The sequence below is a fragment of the Macaca thibetana genome, chromosome 11, assembly GCF_024542745.1.
Source record: "Macaca thibetana thibetana isolate TM-01 chromosome 11, ASM2454274v1, whole genome shotgun sequence".
NCBI classification, from domain to species: Eukaryota; Metazoa; Chordata; class Mammalia; order Primates; family Cercopithecidae; genus Macaca; species Macaca thibetana.
In genome coordinates, this window is record NC_065588.1 from 10,185,293 (window position 1) to 10,208,537 (window position 23,245).

Genomic DNA, 23,245 nt, shown 5'->3' on the forward strand with positions numbered 1-23,245 from the left:
TAAAATGTATGCAGAATATCTAAGTTTGAAAGATAGCGTGATGTAACAAAACGAATACTAAACTTGGAATCGGTAGAACAATTTAGATAATGTCACTTAAAGTACAAAAATGAACAAGTCACATAGATTTTTTTACCTTCTATTTTCTAATACTTAACATAGGAATAATACATTCTCCATTTATACCTCACTTCTACAACTTAAAATAAAACTTTGTAGTGTTAACTATACCAGAAACTTTACAAAAGCAGGCACTGTGACTTCTCCATTTACTATTGTATTACCAGCACCAACCCCAGATCCTGGCTTACAGGAAACAGAAAGACATTACAGAAATACAATTACTATTCCAAGTTCATTTCTGGTTAGACTCAACAGCAGTAATTTTGTGCAAAAGAAGGAAAAGAAAGTTTGTAAGAAAGCTCGTGGGGTTTGTAAAATGAATAAATGCTTCTCAAGAAGGCCCAGAGGCTACTGCACAGAAGGACAAGTTAAAATGCTTTAGTTAGGTCTTTTCCTAACAACTCTATGCTTGCTTCTTGCTGAATAACTCAGCAAGCATTTATAGAATACATGGAAAGGCACCCTTTCACAGGATAATAGGCAAAAACTGCATTTCTTTCCCACAGCTTCCCTTCTTTAGTGAATACAATTTATAAACATGATTCTCAAACATCTCAGCTGAGGTGTTGGTTAAAACATTGAGACATTCAAACACAAATGCTGATGTTACTCAGTGGGAAGCCTGAGGACACACAGAGATGTGGGTTTTTACAAGCACCATGACATAATTCTTGTACAAGTAGTCTTTAATACAGTTAGAGAAATATCACTACTTTAGAACTTACTCTCTCTATAAGTAATTTAGTGTCTTTAAAACTCTATTTCCTCATCTACGAAATGGGTTTAATATTATGACCTTGCTCATAAGGTAATTGTGAAGCTCATTTGATATGATTATATAAAGTATTGATCAGAATACTAAGCACATAATACATCCTCAATAAATGTGTGTTACTCTTAAAGCTTTGTGCACTAACACTCAAAGACACTTGAATCTTTATCTTTTTTCTAGACTATCAATAAACAAGCAGATTTGGAGGGCTTAGGAAAAATAACAGAAATACCTCAAATTCTACTTGCTATTTCAAATGTCTAGAGATCTTGGATTTGGAGTGAATGTATTATTATTTTCTTATTTTTAATTGTTTATTTAGAGAAACCAAATAGGAACTAATAATTCAGAACATTATCCAAAAATTAACCATATCTTTGGCTTTCGTTTCATCTCCCCAAAATGGGAAAGCATATGTTCATACATCACTATGGCACACATAAATTTAGAAGAATAGTATCTTAGTGCATGGCAACAATACAACTTAAAAATGTAAGCCAATCAAACTGTGCCTACAAAGATACTTTTTTCCTAGTATTCGTATCTAAAGCATCTTACACATGAAATCAAAATAACAGAAACGTTAGTAACACAAATCAGAACACTTCATTCCAAATACTGAATCTTCTACCTATTATCTAAGTGAACTTAGCAAAATTCGACTCCTCTGTGCTTCAAATTACAACTAAGTTACAAGCATACCTCAGAAGTATTGTGGACGCAGTTCCAGATCACCACAATAAAGAAATCATTGCAATAAGGTGAGTCACACTAATGACTTGGTTTCCTAATGCATATACAAGTTATATTTGCCCTAAACTGTTGCCTATTGAGTATGCAATAGCACTATGTATACAAATGTACATACTTTAATTTAAAAATACAATACTTTATTGCTAAAAATGCTAACGATTACCTGAGTCTTTAGTGAGTGGAAACCTTTTAACTGGTAGAGGGTTGTGCCTCGATGTTGATGGATGCTGACTGATCAGAGTGGTGGTTGCTGAAGGATAGGGTAGATGCAGATGCAGCTATTTTTAAAATAAGACAACTGTGGGCCAGGCACGGTGGCTCATGCCCTGTAATCCCAGCACTTTGGGAGGCTGAGGTGGGCGGATCACAAGGTCAGGAGTTGGAGACCATCCTGGCCAACATGGTGAAATCCTGTCTCTACTAAAAATACAAAAATTAGCTGGGCGTGGTGGTGCACACATGTAGTCCCAGCTACTTGGAAGGCGGAGGATGCAGTGAGCCAAGATTGCGCCACTGCACTCCAGCCTGGTGACAGAGTGAGATTCCATTAAAAAAAAAAGACAACAGTGAAGTTTGTGGCATCAATTCATTCTCCCTTTTATGAAATTTTTATCTGTAGCATGAAATCATGTTAAATAGCCTTTTACCCATAGTAAACTTCTTTCAAAATTGGAGTCAATCCTCTCAAATCCTGCTACTGCTGTAAAAACTAAGCTTATGCAGTGTTTGAAATCCTTTGTTATTATTTAAACAATGTTCACAGCATGTTCACCAGGAATAATATTTGTCTCAAGAAACCATTTTATTTGCTCATTCATAAGAAGCAGCTCCTCATCTGTTCAAGTTTCCTCATGAGATTGCATCAATTCAGCCACATCTTCAGGCTTCACTTCCAGTTCTAATTCTCTTGCTATTTCCAGCACATCTGCCGTTACTTCTGCCATTGAAGTCTTGAACCCCTGAAAGTTATCCATGAGGGTTTGAGTCAACTTCTTCCAAGCACCTGTTAATGTTGATACTTTGACTCCTTCCATGAATCACAAATCTTCTCAATGACATCTAGAATAGTAAATCTTTTCCAGGTGATTTTCAATTTACTTTGCTCTGATATATCAGAAGAATCACTATCCGTGGCAGTGATAGCCTTATTAAATTTATTTCTTCAAGAATAAGACTTGAAAGTCAAAATTACTCCTTGATCCATTGGTTGCAGAAATGGAGGCTGTGTTAGCAGGAATGAAAACACTAATATCCTGGTACATCTTCATCGGAGCTCTAGGGTGAATAGAGGCATTGTCAATGAGCAGCAATATTTTGAGGAAAAAAAAACAAACTTTTTTTTCTGAGCTGTAGTTCTCAACAGTGAGCTTAAAATACTCAGTAAACAATGCTATAAACAAGTGTGCTATCATCCAGACTTTGTTGCTTTATTTATAGAGAATAAGCAGGGTATATTTAGGACAATTCTTAAGGTCTCTAGAGCTTTTGAAATGATAAATGACTATTGGCTTTAACTTAAAGTCACCAGTTGCATTAGCCCCTAACAATAGAGTCAGTTTGTCCTTTGAAGCTTTCAAGGCAGCCACTGACTTTTCCTCTCTAGCTATAAAAGTCCTATATGTCATCTTTCCAATACAAAGCTGTTTCACCTATACTAAAAATCTGTTGTTTAATGTAGCAACCTTCACTTATCTCAGCTTTATCTTCTGGATAACATTTTCCAGTTTCTAAATCAATATTTGCTGCTTCATCTTTCGTTTTTTTGTTAGAGAGATGGGTTCTTTCCTTAAACCTCTGGACCAACCTCTGCTGGCTTCCAATTTTTCTTCTACAACTTCCTCACCTCTCTCACTCATCGTAGAATTGAAAAGAGTTAGGGCTTTGCTCTGAATTAGGCTTTGGCTTAAGAGAATGTTGTAATTGGCTTGATCTTCTATCTAGACCTCTCAACTTTCTCCATATTAGTAATAAGGCTATCTTGCTTTCTTATTATTTTTGTGTTCACTGGAGCAGCACTTTTAATTTCCTTCTAGAATTTTTCCTTTACATTCACAACTTGGCTAGCTGTTTTATGTAATAAGTCTAGGCTTTGGCTTATCTTGGCTGTTGACATGTCTTCCTCACTAAACTTAATCATTTTTAACTTTTGATTTAAAGTGAGAGACATGCAACTCTTCCCCTCAACACTTACAGGCCTTTGTAGCATTATTACTTGACCTGTTTTTAATATTGTTAGTTCTCAGGGAATATAAGGAAGCTCAAGGAAAAGGTACCGAGATGACGGAACAGTCAGTGGGTGGAACAGTTAGAACAACACAGTATTTACTGATATTTATCAACAAAGTTAACCAGCTTATATGGGTATAGTTCACGGTGGGTCCCCAAAACAATTATAACAGTAATATCAAAGATCACCATAACAAGTAACAATAATGAAAAGTTTTGAAATAGTATGAGAATTACCAATATGTGACACAGAGGCATAAAGTAACCATAGGTTGTTGGAAAAAATGGCACTGATAGACTTGCTTGGAAGAGGGTTGCCACAAATCTTCACTTTTAAAAAATGCAGTATCTGCAAAGTACAATAATACAAAGCTCAATAAAACAAGATCTGCCTGTAATCGATGCTAATGATAGCGCCTATTTCATTGATCCGTTGGTAATAATCAAAATAATTTATGTATAAGTTCTTGAAAATAGCACTTGGAATATAATTAACAATAAATAAAGGTACGATTAAAAACATCAAAAGTAATAAAGGGAACATATTAATCCTGCACTAGGAGAAGCCAATGGCTCCATACAATGAAATTTATCAGGGAATGTTCTATATTTGGGGAAAAGGAGTCTTTCTGAGCCTGATATTTAGTGCTGATAAAAGTTGAGAACAATTGGAAATTAATGACAACTTATGCTTCTGTTACCGTGTTCCTAACATTAGTCTCAATGTACATTTGGTATGCTTATGATTTCTTCCTCTGTTTCTCCTCAAGATAGAAGTGACCCTACTTCAAGGCTATGTGGGATTAAGTTATGTTAATTTTCAGATGTGAATCTCAGGTCATGTGAGCATCACATAAAATATTGAAGAATGGGGCCAGGCACAGTGGCTCATGCCTATAATCCCAGCACTTTGGGAGGCTGAGGCAGGTGGATCATCTGAGGTCAGGAGTTTGAGACCAGCCTGGCCAGCACAGCAAAACCCCATCTCTACTAAAAATACAAAAATTAGCTGGGTGTGGTGGCAGGTGCCTGTAATCCTAACTACTTGGGAAGCTGAGGCAGGAGAATTGCTTGAACCCAGGAGGCAGAGGTTGCAGTGAGCCAAGATAGGGCCACAGCACTCCCGCCTGGGCGACAAGAGTGAAACTCCATCTAAAATATATATATATGTGAATGGGCTGGATATTCTTTTCAATTGCCCCTGAGGATTATCTCACTTCCAACCTGTGTTTTGAGAGGCTGAGCTCAAATGAACACATTATCAGAGCACATAAACTTGGCCCCTGAATTGTAAATTCAGCCAATGGAAGGCACTGATGATCAGAGGTAGGGTATTAATTTGACGGGCTCTCTCCCTGCCATGTGTTGGTTTGGCAAAGGTACACGTTCTCTATGTTAGTCCAGGGCCTTTGTCAGGCAGGTCATGCAGTTCCAATAAACATTTTCAGCTTAATTATTCAGGTGACCTGACAGCTTCCCAGTGCATATGTCACACCCCTTTTTGGTTCCCTTAACACTTCCCGAAACTTTATATACAGTCCTTTAATTAAATGCCCTTAGATTACCCCTTGAGTATGCCCTTTGTTTCTTTCTGGGGGCCTGATTGCTAGGGAAAAGACTGATGAATCCAGTGAGATACTGAAACAAAAGCAAACAGTGTAATTTTGCATAATGTTGGGACTCGTAGACTATGTTACTTAGACATAACCTTTGGCCATAAAGACAAGTGGTCAAACGATGAATGATGATTAAAAGTCTCAAATTTCTGATGCTATAGTCACAAGATGTGGCAGAAATGGCCATTTGTCAGCTAAATAGTTCATGCTTTCCTTCTAGAGTGAAGTGGTCATCAAGAGTTTGCTGTCCAGGCAAAAAATACATTTTGCAAGCTCAAACCTTGTGTCCAAAAGTGGGCATGCCTTTGGTGGATGTGAATGTGAGACATGCTATTCTAGGTTATGGCTTTCAAGAGCAGGTGTGGATTCATCACCTTCTCTTTTCTTTCCCAGTGGATGGAAGTCAAGGACTCCAATGTCTCACAAGATGAAAGAATCCCAAGTCTCATTTGGAGGAATGCTATCACTAACTAGGATTCCTGGAGCTAAAACATTATGTAAGATATAAACTTTTATTGTGTTAAGTCGCTGATATTTTGAGGTTTATTTATCACAGTAACTAGCATTACACCAACAAATATACAGTATGTAAATTTAGCTTAAGGTTGAAATCCCTTCCTAGCTTTGTTGTTTGAGGCTACCCAGTTATCTCCCACTCTTTACACCCTGGTTTGCCCAATGTGAGTTATCTTTATATCTTTACTATCTAGGTCACCCCTATGCTTCATCTCCTATACCAAATGCAAGTGCGTTCTTTGCACTTACATCTTTTTCTTCTGAACTCAGTGCTATCACCTTCAACATCTGCTACATTTTGGAAACCATATAAAAAATGTTCTATCATTGGCCATTCTGAATTCAGTTCTCTCTCATTTCCTTTTTCACCAAGTTGTGTTTTGGCTTAGACTTGATAAACTTCCACTTTCTGAATGAAGGTGCATCTATTCTACTCCTTAAACACAAATATAGTTTCCCACTACTGTGAAAATGTAACCAATTTCAGTTCTTTCACCAACCTGCTCCAAACCACAAGAGGAGTTATTTGTTCCAGCCTCCTGTGTGGACTGCTTTCCTATCAAAGCACCTCAGACATGCATGAGGAAGAAATATACACCTCTCTTCAGTGGGATAGTCCAGCACCAAACACTTACCAGAAATGTCTGTCTTCCAACAAATGTTCAGGTAACCAGTTCTAGCTATTTTGTGCGAGACTTTAGGGTTCATGTTTTTTGTTCTTTGTGTTTTGTTTTGTTTTTTTCTGCTCTATCATGAGGCCAAGATGCTTATTCTAATCTGAGATAGTCTAGTTAAGGGTAATGTAATGTCCGTGAAATGCTAATGAAGTGGAGAAGGAGTAATTAAAGGTGAAAAATAAAAAGAGCAATTAACTTGATAAATACGTGGAACTGTTTTTTCCTCTGCCTCTCTGGAAAAGAAAAAGAATACCTTGATTTGGGAAATTTGTGAAAAAATACAACTCTAATTAACTGAAGTCCTATTAAAACATTCTGCAAATTATCTGATAAATACTAATAAATAAAAAGAGAAAACATAGGTTGAAAAACTGGCAGGATCTCATTGGCCTAGAGTTGTTGGCTACAGTGATTAGTTCTGTCTGCATCATTTAATATCTATATTAGTTCCTGTCTGCTGGTGTAACCAATCACACAGACTTAGGGGATTAATAGAACGTAAATTTATTATCTTAGGGCTCTAGATGTCACAAGTTGAAATGGATTTCAATGGGCTGAAACCAAGGTGTTGACAGGAATCTAGTGGAAGAATCTATACCTTGTCTTTTCTGGTTTCTAGAGCTGCATTTATTGCTTTACTTGGCTCATGGACCCTTTTTCTGTTGAAAACCAACAACATAATGTCTTTAAATGTTTCTCAGCCTCCATTATCACGCCATGCTGTCCTTCCAATATCCTACCTCTCGCTTAAAGAGGACCCAGATAATTCAGGTTAATCTTCCCATCCCAAATCCTTAACTTAATGACATCTTCAAAGTCCCTTTTCCACATAAGGTAACTTACAAGTTCCAGTAATTATGACACTGGCATGTGAGGCAGGGGCGTTTCTCTGCCTATCACAATATCCAAAGATAAATTTTAACTATTTTTCTCTGATTAGTGTTTGAATACAAAAAAATCACATATTCCTTTTTTTCCTCTCTGCAGGTTTGTAAAATTACCTTGGAAAACTTGTTCGTCTTCCAAAAATGTATATTTAAAAGTATATATTTAAAATGTGTATCTTTCTTTTATTTAACCATGTTCAAGTAACACTGAAGAGATGGGGAGATGTGAGACAGCATTTTTGATCTCAAAAGATAAAGCTAGCATTTGGCTTGGGGGAATCTCTAAAATATGGTTGGAAAAGAATACATATAATTCGTTGATAAGGTGTGACATCAAAGATAAGGATAACAGAAGTATACTATTAAATCTATTTAATTTGGCAATTTCCATATCACATGTATTCCAAGTTATGAGTTGTATTTCAATGCATTTGAGCAAAGGTTCTCTTTTTCCTTTTCTTTTACACATTCCAGGCCCCAACAACTCTCAGTAGAAATGCCAATGTTAATTCCTTTTTTTACTCAATCTCAATCCATCCTTGCCCCATCTTTTTTATCTACTTTCTCTAACTTGGTTTCATTTTTCCTGTTCCATGGTTAGGAGCATGGTGTCTTGTGACGGTGATTTCCTGTATTTTCTGCATGGGGTTATTAACAGCATCCGTTTTCTTGGGCGTCAAGTGTAAGTACAAAAATATATTTTCAAAATAACCTATATTGATATATGTATTATACACTACAAATAGCTTATATATAATGATATATGTAGGTAATTATGTATAGAACTTCATAATTTATAAATGGATGGAAAATCAATCAAGTAATATGTGAATGCACATAAAAGATGTAAAATAATGGCCTCAAATTTCAAGCATTTGATAGAACTCTCTGAGCACTTGGATGCCACTGATAACTTTCAGTGATCTATTGCATGTTTTTTAACTCAAATTATATGCTGTAGGTCTCTGGGAGAAACAATGAAAATAATAACGTATTCTAATTCAATTTGTGAGTCATGCTAACGTACTAAAGCATTCAATTTGAAAGATTTCACATTCTGCTTTTCTGTTTCTAATACATATTTAATTTAAATTTGACTTTTAAAGATTATTTATATTAGGCAAGTTTCAATTTAAAATGTTTAATGCAAACCCGAGAGCTTTGTTGGCCACATTTAACCACATTGCTTTTTAGTCCAAATAGAAGAAATGTTTTCATGTTTGACAAGTGCAATTTTTATAAAATTTAATAATTACAGAGCTTCAGTTTCCAGAAAAAGAACTATGAACCTCTAACATCACTCATGCTAGTACTAAGAAAAATGTACATTAAAAGACAGAGGTGAAGGGTATTGTTTGGATAGATGTTTCTTTCTTATATGCCTTGGCAAATCATATCTCTATCTAAAAGACATCAGCCAGAGAGGAAGAATTATGAACTCTGAGAATAAGGAAGGGAAAGGTTCAGATTCGCATTCACAAAATATGGGAAGTTTGATCTTGCTCAGGTAATGTCATGAGCTTCATTTTCTGCTGGTTTTTACAGGAAGGTTTTAAGAATTGCTAAGAGCTTAATCAGTAATTGTTACTTTGTCTATCTCCTCAAATAAAGTTTCACAGCTTAACAAAAATGTTAGAACTTCAAGACAGCTTTCTTTTTCTCTATCTACTCTCTTTGTGTCTTATTAAAAAATACATATTTTAGGCAAATGTGAGCTCATTTTTTAAGAAGCATACATATTAAATACCTGTTTATCAAACACAATAGAAACAATTTATATCTAAAAGACCAGTTAAGTCAATTAACATCTAATAATCCACTTCTGCAAAAATTGAGGACTTTTAATGACACATTGCCAAGCTTCATTGTACCTCTACAATATAAAAATTCATATTTAAATTGCATTGCAAATATTTTAAAGTGCTGTTTAAATGTTAATTCTATATAATGAATTTCAATGTTATTTTACAAATAATTATTTGGGGTAAGAAGATTTTGAAACCTAAAGTATAAAATCATTTCCAATTAAAAACAAAAATTAATTGAAGATGCAACATCTTGAAGCAATGTTGTCAAGTGAATGGGATATATAATTTGGTTTTTATATAAACATAAATCTATAGTCTCCAATTGCCAAATATTTTTTCTACTATATAGACAAAAATCATATATTACATAATAAGGATGATTATAAGAGTACACTTTAGGCCAGGCGTGGTGGCTCACGCCTGTAATCCCAGCACTTTGGGAGGCTGACGCGGGTGGATTGCCTGAGGTCAGAAGTTCGAGACCAGTCTGGCCAACATGGTGAAATCCCATCTCTACTAAAAATACAAAAAAATTAGCCAGGAGTGGTGGCATGCGCCTGTAATCCCAGCTACTCCGGAGGCTGAGGCAGGGGAATTGCTTAAACCAGGGAGGTGGAGGCTGCCGTGAGCCAATATCGCAGCACTGCACTCCAGCCTGGGCAACAGAGAGAGATTCTGTCTCAAAAAAAAAAAAAAAAAATACACTCTACATTTTCCATGTTGTCAAAAGATTTGCTGTTCAGTGTATACGTAAGTGTCTTCTCGGTCTAGTAAAGGAAATCTCTTTATATAAAACCTATAAATCATGTTCTTAAGATGGTGAGTTATTTTAAACTGTCTTAATTGTGACCCAGCAGTACCACTTTTGGAAATTGTTCCTATGGATAAACCTGCAATCTAACAATAGGGGAAAAGCCTCAAATACCCACCACATTGATAAGAGACCATGTTAATAAATAAGGGTACATCATCTACACAACAGAATACCTGGAAGCAAGAACAACAAAAGAAAGAAGAAACACTTCTGTATGTAAAGCGCAAAAAAACGGCATTTAAAACTTGGCTGATGCGATCAGTTGTACCCAAACATCAGCATCATGCAATATACCTGAGTAACAAACCTGCACATGTACCCCCTGAATCTAAATAAAAGCTGAAATTATTTTTTAAATGTATATGCTATGTTACAATTTGACTAAAAATGAACATTTTCTTGAATTTAAACCAACAACGGAAGGTTATATAAGAAATACTAAAAGTGAGGACAAGAGGAGTGAGATAAATTGTGACGATGCAGAGAAAAAGATATTTCAATGTTTACTGTTTGGATTTTTTAAAATGTTTTAATCCTATGAAAGAAGTGTATCTTTAAAAAAAGTTAACTCCCCAAACACAAATTGTATGAAGAAAATGTTACTTTGATGAGGATAAAAGAAACATAGCTAGAAAACCATGTGCTTAAGACTTCCAGTAATTTCTAGAAAATTCTTACAAATAAAAGTTTTTGCTTTTTAAATTTTGTCTTAATAGCTAAAAATGTATACTTACAAAACTTAAATACCACTATACAGATGTAAAGTATATTTTCCTTTAGCTTTTGTTCAAGTGCAGTGACTATGAATTTTTATTGTTGTTTTTAAATTTATAATTTGCCTAGGTCTTCTTATACATTTTGAACACTCAGGGCTTTAAAAAAATACAACCAGTTACCATATTGAAACTGTTGTGTTAAGCAATAAGCAGCTTCTTCATGTGAAACATTCTGTTCAATAACTAATTACTTGTCCCAGTTGGTTATAGATTATGTTATAGCCAGTAGGCTTTGAGTTACAAAAGTCATGTTTATTTTTTAATAAATATTCCATTTTGATTATGTTCCATTTTAAATTAAAATGTTACATCCAATTCTCTTTATGAAAACTTGCATTGTAAGACAAATGTCAAAACATATTTAACTTATATACATATATATTTTTTAAATAGGACCATGTTTCTGACAAAAAGTAGTAAATGAAAATTATAACCTTTTGTTTAAAAGCATCATAACATGAATATAATGAAAGTGCTAATTACAAATTGCTCATATATATTACTAAAGGACAGTTCATTCCTACCTGACAATAGAAGGACTGGCAAAATTAATTAAGTCATATTTATATAAAAGAATACAATGCCATTATTTAAAGAAATCTTCTAGAACCATTGTTATTGTTTTGGAAATATGGTTATGCAATATTTTCTCATGAAAGAAGCAGATTTCTAAAAAGACATTTATATAAACATATGGTTTTCTAAAGGTTGTATATAAAATACTTTTCTATATACGTACATAGGAAAGAGTTTCAATAGATATAAACTAAATACTAATGGCCATATTTGAGTGGTAGGTTTCAAAGTAAGTAGACTTAATTTTTCGTTTTCTTCCTACTATTTCACATTTTCTAATTTTTCTACATTATTTATGCCATTAATTTTTTTATTAAAAAAACTATAGTTCAAAACATTTTCTAAGAAATCAGCTTTTTTATTTGTTTTTACTGTTCATTTTCTTAATTCATCAATTAGGTATAATGTATAATATCATATGACAAATAATTTTATTTGGGGGATGTTAAAAGTATTTTGTTATTTTTCCCTAGGTAATTATATTGTTTTGTCTTTAGTCCTCATTGCAAATTTATTACAACTTCAACCCCAATAAAGGTGCTACATTTTGCTTCCCATTTAGGGTGAAACTCTAAGAGAAGTCTCATTTCTCTTTCTCCAGTTTTATTACAGTTTCATATAGTATAAGCTGTTCAGATAGTAATAAACAAACAACAGCAGCTTCTATAATATGGCTAATCTAAAAAAGCATCTAAATATAAAATTTTAGATTTATATATTGAATCTAAGAGGAAAATTATTATTTTTCAATATCTAAACATGCCAGATCATTAATAGGATAAAATTAGCGCATCACTGTCCTACACTCGACTCTGGTTAGATCCATCATTTTGCTAAAAAGAGGGAAAAAACTCCAAGCAGCTGACAGCGTGAGTTTTTTTACCTATCCACAGACGGACAGGGCATAAACATCTGCTTTGTCTAGTCCATGGCTTTTGATGTCTGGTATTTTCTTCTCAGCAGCAATGTTGATAAGTAAAACAGATCAGAATATGTAGATATGTAATTAAATGGTTTTTTTTTTTTTTTTTTTTTTTGAGACGGAGTCTCGCTCTGTCACCCAGGCTGGAGTGCAGTGGCCAGATCTCAGCTCACTGCAAGCTCCGCCTCCCGGGTTCCCGCCATTCTCCTGCCTCAGCCTCCTGAGTAGCTGGGACCACAGGCGCCGCCACCTCGCCCGGCTAATTTTTTGTGTTTTTTTAGTAGAGACGGGGTTTCGCCGTGTTAGCCAGGATGGTCTCAATCTCCTGACCTAGTGATCCGCCCGTCTCGGCCTCCCAAAGTGCTGGGATTACAGGCTTGAGCCACCGCGCCCGGCCTAAATGGGTTTTTTTTTTTCTTTTCTTTTCTTACTCTTTTGCCTAGGCCAGAGTGCAGAGTGCAGGGGTATGATCTCACCTCACTGCAACCTCTGCCTTCTGGGTTCAAGTACCTCTCCTGCCTCAGCTTCCTGAGTAGCTGGGATTACACGTGCACGTCACGACGCCCAGCTAATTTTTGTATTCTTAGTACATGGCTTTGCCATGTTGGCCATGGTGGTCTCGAACTCCTGACCTCAAGTGATCCACCCCCCTCAGCCTCCCAAAATGCTGGGATTACAGGCAAGAGCCACCGCGACCAGCCTGTCTTGGTCAGAAGATTTTTGTGTGTGATCTTGGTTACCTCCGTTTTGTGGTTAAAAATATGAACATAATTTTAGAGATTTGCCCATTTGTTCTCCTCTTTTGTTCTGTTTCTGTCTAAAAGAGGATTTTTAATCCTAAAGGTCTGGCTGACATGCATAGGTATTTTGATTTGTTTCTTAATTCACTAATTAATTTTTCTTGATGCCATTCTCTCTATACAATATGTCTATTCAATAGCCACAATCTGATAATGATTAACATATCATAAACTTATTTTAAACCAATTATATAACTGAGTAGAATCAATTTACCTGATTCCAAAACCTGTATTAATTAAAGCTAGGTGTATTAGTGGACAAAAAGACAGCTATAAAATACAATAAAGAATCCAGAAATAGACTCATACAAATATGCCCAAATGATTTTTTTCAGCAGTGCAAGTCAATTGAAAGAAGAAGGATAGGCTTTTCAACAAATGGTGCTGGAGAAATTAGACATCCATAGGAAAGAAAAAATAAAGGAAAAAGAAAATAAGCCTCAGTCTTATACCTTACACAAAAATTAAAAGTTAACTCAAAATAGATCAGTCTTAAATGTAGAGCATAAAACTATAAATGTTTCTGAAAATATAAGACAAAATCTTCAGAATCTAAAGGTGGGCAAATAATTCTTAGACTTACATCAAAAAATGATTAATGAGAGGAAAAATTGGTAAGCTGGATGGACCTCATCAAAACGAAACGTACATACTCTGCAAAAAACACTAGGAAGAGGATAAAAAGACATGTTACAGGCCAGGTGTGGTGGCTTATGCCTGTAATCCCAGCACTTTGGGATTCCTTGAGTCCAGGAGTTCAAGACCATCCTGGGCAAGAAGGTACGACCCCATCTCTACAAAAATAAACATGTAAATAAATAAAAGACAAGTTACAGACTGGGAATAAATACTTGTAAATCAATATCTGACAAAGGACTGAAACCTAGAATGTACAAAGAACTCTCAAAACTCAACAGTAAAAAACTAGAACATCCAATGAGAAAATGGCAAAAAGACATGAAAAGACATTTCACCACAGAGAATATACGAATGTCAAATAAGCACAAGAAAAGATGTTCAATGTCATTAGCCATTAAGGAAATGCAAATTAAAACTACAGTGAGATATTACTACATACATAATCAGAATGGCTAAAATAACAGTAAGTGACAACATCAAATGCATGTCAAGCTACAGAGAAAGCAGATCACTCACTCGTTCCTGGTGGAAATGTAATATGCTGTAGCCACTGTGGAAAATAGTGTAGCAGTTTCTTAAAAATCTAAACTTCACACTTCATTAAAACACAGCAATTGCACTCTTGAGCGTATACCTCATAGAAATGAAAATTTATGTTCACACAAAAACCTGTACATGACTGCCTATAGTAGCTCTATTTGTAATGACTAAAACCTGAAAACTACCCGGATGTCCTTCAGTGGGCGAACAGTTAAACTAGTAGTGATAGTCCATATCATGGAATTCTACTCAACAATACGAAATAGGTGAACTATTTATTTAAACAACAGTCTGCATGAGTCTCCAGAGGATTATTCTGAGTGAATGAAGCAAAGAGCAAAAGGTTACATACTGTAAGATACCATTTATATTTCATTCATGTGATAGAAAAGGAACACAAATTAGTGATTGCCAGGAGTAAACAAGGGTGAAGGCAAGAGGGAAGTGGGTGTACTTATAAAAGGGCAAGGACAGATCCTGATGGTAATGGAGGAGCCGAGTTTCTTGATTGTATCAATGTCAATATCCTGGTTGTGCCATTGTACTATAATTCTACATGTCTATGTACTGATATGGAACTATGTTCAAATATGTATGTTAATGATAAAAGGTGCAAAACCATGTAAACATATTGTTACCATTTGTGTTAAGGGGAGAGAGCGAGTTTTATATTCATTTGCTTTCATTTGTAAAGTTTCATTTTGTTTTATGTGTAACATTCAAAAGCTCCCAAATAATAAAAATTAAATTGGTAAATCTGGTTGGGGGGAGTAAAATCGAGTGAATTAAAAAGGGGTGCAAGAGAAATTTTGTTCCATGTCCTTTGTAGTGTTTGATTCTTGTACAATGTAAATTTTAAGCAAAAACTAAAATAATACAAATTCAAGTCTAAAAAATAATAGTAATTTGTAGTTATCTTTAGTCTGTGTTGAAGGATTCTTTTGCTATAAAATGTCAGTATTTTATTAGGAATCATTGGTGTCATTTGAAGTGTTGCAGGTGTCCACCATTGCGATGCAGCAGCAAGAAAAACTCATCCAACAAGAGAGGGCACTGCTAAACTTTACAGAATGGAAGAGAAGCCATGTCCTTCAGATGAAATTTTGTCAAACCTTCATGCAAAGCTCTTTTAGTTCAGGTAATGGATAAAAATCAGTTTCCACTGTATACATCTAAATATATACACCAATACCTGAAAAGTAACAGTGACACACATTTTGTTCTCTGCAAAACTGTTAGGATTTCATAATAAGAGTAACATAATTTTGATCACTCTTTAGTTCAATCTTATTATAACATCCAATACTATGTGGAAACACCAGGGATCCAAAAGAATACAACTAAAGGAAATGTACTGTCAAATGCCAAAGAGGTGTGTGTGCAATTAGTAGGTCAGATTAAAAAAATACACGCACACACACAAAAAGACATCGTTTTATCCAGCCATTCCAATTTGTAAGGGTATTTTAATTCTAGCTCCAAATTTCCCAATATATTTAGTTTAGATACTGTTTTAGTTTCAAGTTTAGATAGCTTTGAGCAGAAAAATTCATTTTGAAAATGAGTATTTACTGCAAAATTCTTTTACGATGCAGGACCTAGCTCTTTTTTAAAATTCTATGAATTTACTCCAGTTTAATCTTTTATATGCTTTACAAGCATTTTAAACCTAATGCAGTCTATTTCTACCTGTCATATAGTTTGTCAAGTATTCTATGGTTACTTAATTGGCATTTCATAATGCTTGTACATATAGTTTAGAGAATTAACTTTCCTAGACTGGATACCATTTACATAATTGCCAATGAGAGATGTCAAAAATCAACCATAGTTCTTTCTGATTAAAATTTAATCAAGTATTTGAAGGATCACTGTGTGCCCAACAATGTCTCTATATGCAGCAGACCACTGCAAACTCGAGTGAGACCCACCTCTGAGCCATCAACCTTCAATAGAACAACAATATCCATTTTGGAGACCTACAAATCCAACACGTTCTTCAGCGTCACAAATACCATTGTCTACATTATTTATACTATAACTCTAACAATGTTCAGGATATTGGTTAGCAGGGATTCCAAACAAAAGGTATTGAAGAGCTTTAAACAACTCAACATCTGGCCCATGGAAGCTACTCATGAGTTATTTCTTAGCCTAAATACAGGGACTGTCTAGAAACCAGAGCTGTAGAAGTTTCAGTGTCTTTCCTTCTATAAACCTGTGCCAGAAACACTTGGTCAAATTCTTGGTCTTTGGTCCCCCTTTTACACATTTGACCATTCTTCTTTTGTGACTATATTCCATCTTAAAACAGGTTCTATAAAACTGATTAAACATTAAGGCTTACTTCTTAGTTGTATCAGAGTCCTAAACTACACATATTGTTCACTTATGTTCTTCTCCAATTTTCCTCACCTGCATGTTTTCAAATCACTTCTTAAGGTGGATTACTTGTTCTCTCCATGATCTATAAAATATTTCCTTGTTTAGCTCTCAGAATTTAAACATAAATTCAAGGCTTATGATTCAATCCATGCAATGGTCCAGTACATTCCCAGCTAAATTGGGGCAGTAAGATTAACTGACATGAAACAATAAGCAAATAAGTGAAGACAATAAATGATGTGAATTCAAAGAAAGGAAAGACTGATAAAACGGGAATAATCAGATTAACTATTATAGAAGATAAAAAAATTAGTTAAATATATCCCACAATTAATTTCATATTTAAGTTAAAGGCCCATTGCATGTAGAACGTATTACATGAATCTTACTCTATTGAGCCTCAGAGAAGCTGAAATTGGTAAGTGCTACATCATGTGAGCCATTATGTTATGGGATTCAGCCTCGTGAGGCAAGGGGCTTTTTGGGGGATATATGTTGTTAATATTTTACAATAAGATACTAAAGTAAAATGTTTATATTCAAAGCCCATAACTGCAGTCCTTGTCCAAACAACTGGATTCAGAACAGAGAAAGCTGTTACTATGTCTCTGAACATTGGAGAATTTGGCACACCAGTCAAGAGAATTGTTTAAAGGAAGGTTCCACACTGCTACAAATAGAGAGCAAAGAAGAAATGGTAAACACTGTTTTGTGGTCTCATGTTATTCTGAAAATACCATTTTACTTATTAAAAGAAATCCCTCATTCTCATAAGATAAAGTTTCTTAATATTGTATAACAGCAGTATAATTGTAAAAATAAAGGTTTAAAAGAGACAAAGTTAGAATCTGTATGTTTTATTTTCTTTTTAATGGGAAAACATAAAAACAGGATGGTTATCTGAAATCGGGAAGAATATGTTTGTTCTATGTGCTTGGTTAATTAAAAAGAGGAGGGAATAAGGAGAATACTATTTCATAGCATGATAATCCACTTCAAGATATACATACATTATAGTTGCAGATATGTTTTAAACATATTATTTTCAATGCTGTAGGCAAATATAATAACCTATAATAATCTTGTAATTATCAAGAAAAAACAAGTATAAAAACTGAAGTGATGCCATGAAATAAATAGGTCTTGAAAAATAGGTATCTGCTAAATGAAATGTTTAATTGGCATTAAATCTAGTTTACCAACGTCTTAACAAGTGAATAGGCTGGGCGGGGTGGTTCACACCTGTAATCCCAGCATTTTGGGAGGCCAAGGTGGGTGGATCACCTGAGCTCAGGAGTTCAAGGCCAGCCTGGCCAACATGGTGAAACCCTGTCTCTACTAAAAATACAAAAATTAGGCGAGCATGGTGGTGGGAGCCTGTAATCCCAGCTACGTGGGAGGCTGAGGCAGGAGAATTGCTTGAACCCAGGAGGCAGAGGTTTGCAATGAGCTGAGATAGTGCCATTGCACTCCAGCTTTTTCAACAAGAGCAAAACTCCATCTCAAAAGTAATAATAATAATAAAATAAAACAAGTGAACAATAAGATGTTTCCTTGAACTCATTCTACCCATAAATATATGTGAAATAGAAGGCAAAATTGCACACTTTGGCCCTATAAGAAATGTATTCCTGCTATATTCAGTAATTAGATGAAGTTCATTTCAACAAAAGTCATGAGAAAATAATTTGTTAAGGATATGCAACAAATCAAGAACACTTGAAGTAAATTATTACAATTGTATGCTTAAAAAGTTATTTTATGTGCAAATTTGATGACACAAATTAGAATGCTTCTTCTAACCGAATGTGCTCATACTTAAGTTACTCCTGGAATCTCATGAACTATTTTTCCACATCGAAGTATTCTGAGAAAGACTATTCTATGTGGTCTATGATGTCAAGAATACTTTTACTTTTGATATTGAAGGTTCAGTAAAACACTTTCTTTTTTTGACGTATACCACCTATCGGGCTCTGAATATATTGAAACTTTAAAAATCTCAGTTGTTTATTTTTTTTCATAGTTTTTAACACCACATGGATCATACAGCAATAGAAAATAGTCTAAAAAATGTATCTGCACTTTTTTATAATACTCCCTTCTCTCTTTTTCCAGATTTCAAGTTCCCATTAATTTCTAGCTAGGCACAATGTCACACTTTATATTTCACTAGAGTTTTGTTTGTTTGTTTTCTCATTTCACAGTTCAGGTCTTATCTCTTATAGGATTTTATCACTGGCAGCTTGAGGAAGATTAGAGGAAGCTACGATTACTGGGTGGGGTTGTCTCAGGACGGACACAGCGGACGCTGGCTTTGGCAAGATGGCTCCTCTCCTTCTCCTGGCCTGTAAGTCTCTGAGTAAAATGCTACAAGAAAAGTTAGAAACATGAGGGAATTCAAAAGTTTATTTTACCTTGTATCATGAATTTTCTCCAAGGGACAAGCAGCATGATAATGTTACAGGCGGCTAATTGGGATATTTTTTTTTTTTTGAGGCAGAGTCTCGCTCTGTCCCCCAGGCTGGAGTGCAGCGGCGTGATCTCGGCTCACTGCAAGCTCCGCCTCCCGGGTTCCCGCCATTCTCCTGCCTCAGCCTCCTGAGTAGCTGGGACTACAGGCGCCCGCCACCTCGCCCGGCTAATTTTTTGTATTTTTCGTAGAGACGGGGTTTCACCGTGTTAGCCAGGATGGTCTGGATCTCCTGACTTCGTGATCCTCCTGCCTCGGCCTCCCAAAGTGCTGGGATTGCAAGCGTGAGCCACCGCGCCCGGCCTAATTGGGATTAAAGCTAACAAAATTAAGAATAGCTTCATGCCTTCTAAGTCTTTCTCCTTCCCAGCCCTGCTACTATAATCTTATAGAAAATTCACCTCACAATTTGAGTGTCTGATGAATAATATAATTATCAAGTGTGTTTCTTTTGTATTGCTTAGTATGTAGAGAGTAACTATTCATTTCCACATTAAGCTTTTCAGATGGCAGTGGGGAGATGGAGAAGCAGAATCAGGTGCCTTAGTATTTTGAAAATTAAGAGTCAGCAAAGACATTCTAATTTAGGGACTGTCTTTGGGTATCTATGTTTTCGTTTTCTTTACATGCTGTTTTTGTTCAAATTATATTAACATTCCTTATTGAGAGAAATAAGCAGTTACTGAAGAAGGAGGACGAAACCACCACAGGAAGGTGCTATGTTAATACAAAACAAAACAAGTAGCTACACACATCTCATTAGTTACCCTCAGGAACATCTCTGAAACCCCCAAATCTAACCTCAGAAATGCTGACTTGCCTTTCCAGGTTGCCAGTAGAGATATCCCAGTCAACCAACCAAGTCTGTGGATACATCAAAAACAGTTCCCTTCTTTCGTCTAACTGCAGCACTTGGAAGTATTTTATCTGCGAGAAGTATGCGTTAAGATCCTCTGTCTGAAAGAAATTGTGTTCAAAGTGTTCTATTACACTATTATTTGGAACAGGCCATTGGAAAACCCACCCTCCAACACCCACGCAAAAAAAACAAAAACAAAAACAAAAACAGAACAGTAAACCAAAATGTGGGTAATGAAATTCGCAACCTGGGACTCAATAATACACTTGGAATATTCTTCCACACCGTCCAGATTTCATTCGATATTGTTCATATTGCAAGAATAAAACTTTAGAGCTACAGAGGACAAAACCCCGAAGAATTAAGAACAAACGCACAGAAATCATTTTTATCGTTTAGAGCCCAGAATGACTGTAAATTTCACACAAGGTACAGATCTATGTTGTTGGGGGAGGTGAAGCAGTTACAGCTGACTAGTATTTTTAAAATAAATAAATAAATTTGGCCTTTTAAACTCACTGTCTGTGAGATCTTTCCATGCATTTTCTAGCCTTTCAGGCATTATGTTATCAGACTGATAGGATAGAAGAACAGAGATATGAATTTCCAAATTGAAAGAAAGGCAGATTTCTATCTGCAGCCTGTAAGACAATGTACTTTTTAAGATTCGATTTCTACTAGGAAGATGAACTACTAGAATTGGACATAAGCAGAAGGAATAGTCGGGATGCCAGGATCAGAATGTTCTCCAGAGAATTCTGTGAATTCTCTCTTTCCTCTCAATGACCATCCCTACCATTCACAAATCAAAGGGCTCATGGTCTGGTCCCTCAGGGTTAACACGCCAGCACTTTCGATTACATCTTTCAGTGCCTCAATTGCCTCGTTGTAAAATAACAACAGAACTTACTTCAAAATATTGTATGAGGATTAGACTGTAAATATATGTCAGTGCCAAGAATAGTCTTGCACAGAGTTGAACACTCTATCAGTGCTTGGTTTTGTTCTCTGGACTATATCACCAGTCATCTCCACACATCAACCTTTATTTGTGCATCCCAGACAAAAATGATCCCTTTTTTTGTTCCTGTTGCAGGGATATTGAGAAGTTAAAGTTTATGGGTAAAATGTCAGCAACTCTTTGGAGAGAATATCTGCTTTAAAGTTAATGGATTCTCCTCAAATAAATCCATAGACATTCTCTGTGCTAAGTCTGTAGGCTCCCTGAAGCATGGGCTATCTTATCCCCAAGAGACGATTAATAGCAAAGTACCTTGTGATCTACAGAAAGAATAGATTCCTTAATTATTATTATATTACTTGTTACCACTTACTGTCCCTACAGGCATGCCTTACCACTTAGTAGGTTCTCAGTAAATATTTGCTTAATTCAATATAAGTTTATTTAATTCTTCATTTCTCACAAGGAGGAGCTGAGATTCATTAGATTATCATCTTTTCTTCCTAAGCGTAAAGACATCACTTAAATATATAAAGTAAAAATAAAACCTAATTCTCTGAGTCACTGGAAATCATTTAAATGAAACTAAATATCCTCTTACCTAAATGTCCTTTTACAATGGGTAAGGTTGTGTAAGGATGAGAAGAGCATGTTTTTGCTTATTTACCTTGACCTAGAGTTTAAATGTGGGAGTTTAAGTAAAAGAGATTTTTCTCTAATTTTCTGCCGAACCTGAAAAAGGAGAATAGCAGAGAAAACACAGCATATATTGTCTCCTGTGTTCGATTTTTACAGCCGACAGCTGGCAGCTGAATGTAATAACCTGGAATAAAGGAGAAACAATAGCAGAATTTACTAGCAAAGATTGTTTGCCTTAAAGATTCTTCAAAGCATTGTCATGGAACTACGTTTAGAGAAAGGATATGAAGCATTTATGATCATTCTTTAAAAAGTACAATAAAGCAAAAGGCAAACATTCTTCAACTGATGTCATCCCGTTGTATGATGCAGTATTTTCAAATTACAATTTATCTATAGCACAGCTGACTTCAGCTCCTACAGATCTCCTCAGCAACAATGCTGCTTTCCACACAGATGCTGTAGTGGGGGGATTCTTCTCTGCAGGTTGTTGTTGGTCCAGGATACCAAGGCTTTTCAAATACAACACTGAGTATGCCAGTCTTAGATCCTAGTCCCACCAACAATGAATTGGGCATCTTAGATCTCTTTCATTGAGTTCTAAGTTAGCCTTAAACAAACGAAAAGAAAACTAAAAATAAAACTGTCTTGCAAATGTAAAAAAGCTTTTGTTACATGTTGGGTTAAAGTACATTAAATGTATAATATATATATACATATATATATTATAATATTGGTAGAATAATAGATATTATTCGAGCCTAAATATCTATTCATATAATGAAGTGTGTACAAAAGTCATGCAGACTTTAAATCAGAGGATCCTGCTGTTTGTAATCTTCAAATACTGTAAGAATCTCCCTACAGAGGAGTCGACGCCCACATATTAAAGCTGGCCCTGAGATAACCTACCAGACTTTCTACCTTGTTCATAATGTGTTTGCATCCTTAAAATAAAAGCTCCCATTACCCTTCTCACACTTCCTGCTGTTACAGGGCTCATGGCCTGTTTCCTGTTGATAAATCCTGAGAGCAGGTTCAATATCCTCAGGAAAAGAAAGAGCTTATTGTGTACCCGGGGATCTCAGCTCTACCAGGAAAGGCTGGGCTCCTCGTTTGACTGCTCCTGCAATTTCTTCAGAATTACATAAACAAGAACCTAGAGAGAAAAAAGTCTCCTCATCCAGAAAAACCAATTCATACAGTGCCCCTCTCTGATTCTCAACTGGATATTATTCTTAGCAAATCAGATTTTAAAATTCACTTTATCATTATTTCCTATTCGTAATATTGATTTTTCAAAAGTGTGTAGTGAGAATGTTATGCAATACACTTTTTCTGTTGTTTTGAAATGTTTGTTCACACTGTGATCAATATTGTGAGTTTTGCTCTAAAGACAAAGGGATTAAGGGGAAAGACGAAGAAGAATAAGAAGAATAATCCCTATAAAGACAAAGGGATTAAGGGGAAAGACGAAGGGAAG

The 23,245-nt window shown here is 35.4% G+C and overlaps 1 protein-coding gene and 1 long non-coding RNA gene across 2 annotated transcripts in view; one reads left to right on the forward strand and one right to left on the reverse strand.

Annotated features, from left to right (window-relative positions):
* Positions 1 to 1,904, reverse strand: part of LOC126930102 (uncharacterized) — a 36,506-nt gene extending 34,602 nt beyond the window's left edge. The window contains exon 1 of the long non-coding RNA XR_007717450.1: positions 1,812 to 1,904. This is a non-coding gene — a long non-coding RNA (uncharacterized LOC126930102). The remainder of the gene's footprint in view (positions 1 to 1,811) is intronic.
* A 4,502-nt stretch (positions 1,905 to 6,406) lies between these two features.
* Positions 6,407 to 20,673, forward strand: CLEC9A (C-type lectin domain containing 9A). The gene is made up of 6 exons (XM_050746633.1): positions 6,407 to 6,672; positions 8,172 to 8,252; positions 15,437 to 15,583; positions 17,376 to 17,527; positions 19,059 to 19,180; positions 20,132 to 20,673. The coding sequence occupies exons 1-6, from the start codon at positions 6,420 to 6,422 to the stop codon at positions 20,262 to 20,264; spliced, it is 888 nt and encodes a 295-aa protein (XP_050602590.1). The 5' UTR covers positions 6,407 to 6,419; the 3' UTR covers positions 20,265 to 20,673.
* Positions 20,674 to 23,245: the final 2,572 nt, after the last annotated feature.